Here is a 2,226-nt window from a genome sequence, read left to right on the forward strand (position 1 = left end):
GGCGGCTCTGCGCTCGTCTAGCCGACCACTAGATCGGACCGGACCGGACCGGGGCCGCGACAGGTGGCGGGGGCGTGCGCACCGCCGTGCTCAAACAAACGGTGAACAACAAGAGGCCGAGTGTCTAATCGAACAGGATGGCGTCCCGATCGGGACAGGGTCAGCCGGACAGGCAGCCGAGCGAGCAGCCGCGGGCGGTGGGCTGCCTACCCACCAGGGGCGCCGCGGGCGGTGGGCCGCCTACCTACCGGGCTGTCGCGGGCGGCATCTACCGAACTCACCGCGGCCAAGCACCGCGCCAGCGCGCCGCGAGGAAGCGGGCGGCTCGCGGGCGAGGCACTGTACACCACACCACCACGTACAGTCGGGGAGCAAAGTGCGGTGTACTCGCGGGTCGGTTTCGCAATAATGTGTTGTAGCTACTTGGTCGAAAACACACAAGTAACCCGGGACGCCACACCACACACAACCCAGGCCGCGGACGCGGGTCAGCAGGTCGCGCGCGGCCCGAGGACCGACGCACGCACTGGCCGCGGCAGTCGCGGCCCTTCCCTACGATAACACTTGCTTATTCGCGGCCCGCGAGCCTTATCGCCATTGTACTTGCGTGGGTCGGACGCGCAACCCGTGGCCCCCCGGGTGTCGCCGCCGTGTCGCCGCGGTGCGCGTCGTCTCCATGGCGGGGAGGCCGTCCTGGCCGAGGCCGCGGTGCGCGTCTTCCACACGACGGGGAGGCCGAGTCCACGGCCTGGGACATCGGAACATCCGCCCTGGCCAAGGGGCGCGGCACCACAGTGCACACACACCGACCGCGCGACCGACCCACCTCCGCTGTAGAGGACCGGGCCCGTCCACCGTCCGCGGTCGCCTCGACGGGGAACGGGCGCAACGCCACCGTGCAGCAGCGGAGCAGGCGGAGCGCACGCATCAGACTTGGTGATGATGACAGCGGGGCCTGCCTGACGTCAAGGACCGCACAACGAGCAGCCTCGGCAGTAAAGGTCTTCCCTCGGCGACCATAGGACCCCCCGACCCACGATCCGGTCTGGCCGGCCGACGGCGTCGTCTGCGCCGTCGCCGTTGTCGGGTCCAGAGTACGGCACACCCGACTCACCTCGTAGATGTACCACAAGGCGAACATGGTCCACGGCGAGCAGCTGCAGCGACGACCGTTTTCCCCCCGCGACTTTATCTGCGCGAGATGGTGCGCGAATATCCGACTCGCGGGCCGCGGGCGGAGACACTGGCGCGGCGACACCAACACCAACACACGCGGCGCGGCTCCCCGCGCGGCCCGCCCGCGACCACGTAACCGATCAACGCGATCCCCGGGGAGGGATTATCCCCGTAATCTCGCGGCCGTGCCGTCAGCGCGAGCGGGAGGGCAGGGCGGGGCCGCGCGGGGACGAGGACAACCTGTCCTGTAGGGCTCCCGGCCGCCGCGCGCACCGCTGCCCACTACCTGTCTACTAATTGGACTAGCGTCCTCGTGTCATGTGGACCAAGTCTTGACACCTCCGCCTCCAAGAGGAGGCGGCGCTCTCTGCGCTCTGCAGGGTATAGGCCTGGACGCCAACCTGTGCGGTCGATACCCCATGCCAGAGAGTCTCTATACGGGCCGCCAGGTAGTCACGCCGCCCCACACTCAGCTGGCCGGGGCTCTCAAGGTCACGAGGAAAGTACTGCACGCGCCGCTTATCACAAGACACGCGGGAGACTCGGAGACGCTCGGTACTCACAGTGGAATGCCTCCAGTACTTGATGAGGTCATGGATGTTGGTGCTCGGTGCGTACATCAAGTAGTCGCGCCACTCGTCAAAGCTGATGTTGAGACTGCCATCACGATCCATCCTAGAAACCAGGTGAAAATAATTATTCCTCAAGACTGGGTGCAACTTTCTACTGTCGTTCTTCAAGTAATAACTCATACCAGCGTTTAGACAAACAACAAAGACATTTACAAATTTAAGGTGGATGCATCTAGCGAATGTGTTAGATCGAGATTCACTTGGGAAGACATAACTGCAGGGACAATTTGTCTAGCATAAGCGACATACTTCTTACAATATTTGATTGGAACAGACAACAGACATGAACAGTCATGAGTGAGAAACTGTCAAAATTCAAGGAAACCTGGACATGCTTCTCCTTGGACTACAATGACAAAATAAAACAAGCGATGGGACAATTCAGGGTAAAGCAGATCAACGTTTTAAACAAAATTCA

General features: G+C 62.5%; 1 protein-coding gene across 1 annotated transcript in view; it reads right to left on the reverse strand.

Moving 5' to 3' along the window:
• Positions 1-1,739: 1,739 nt before the first annotated feature.
• LOC113208614 (proton myo-inositol cotransporter-like) overlaps positions 1,740-2,226 on the reverse strand; it is a gene marked incomplete at its 3' end in the record, with an annotated part of 6,682 nt that continues 6,195 nt past the window's right edge. Inside the window, exon 8 of the mRNA XM_052276174.1 lies at positions 1,740-1,851. Within this exon, the coding sequence (XP_052132134.1) occupies positions 1,740-1,851 (112 nt within the window). The remainder of the gene's footprint in view (positions 1,852-2,226) is intronic.

This window comes from Frankliniella occidentalis, unplaced genomic scaffold, assembly GCF_000697945.3.
Source record: "Frankliniella occidentalis isolate FOCC.00 unplaced genomic scaffold, Focc_3.1 Scaffold2002, whole genome shotgun sequence".
NCBI lineage: Eukaryota > Metazoa > Arthropoda > Insecta > Thysanoptera > Thripidae > Frankliniella > Frankliniella occidentalis.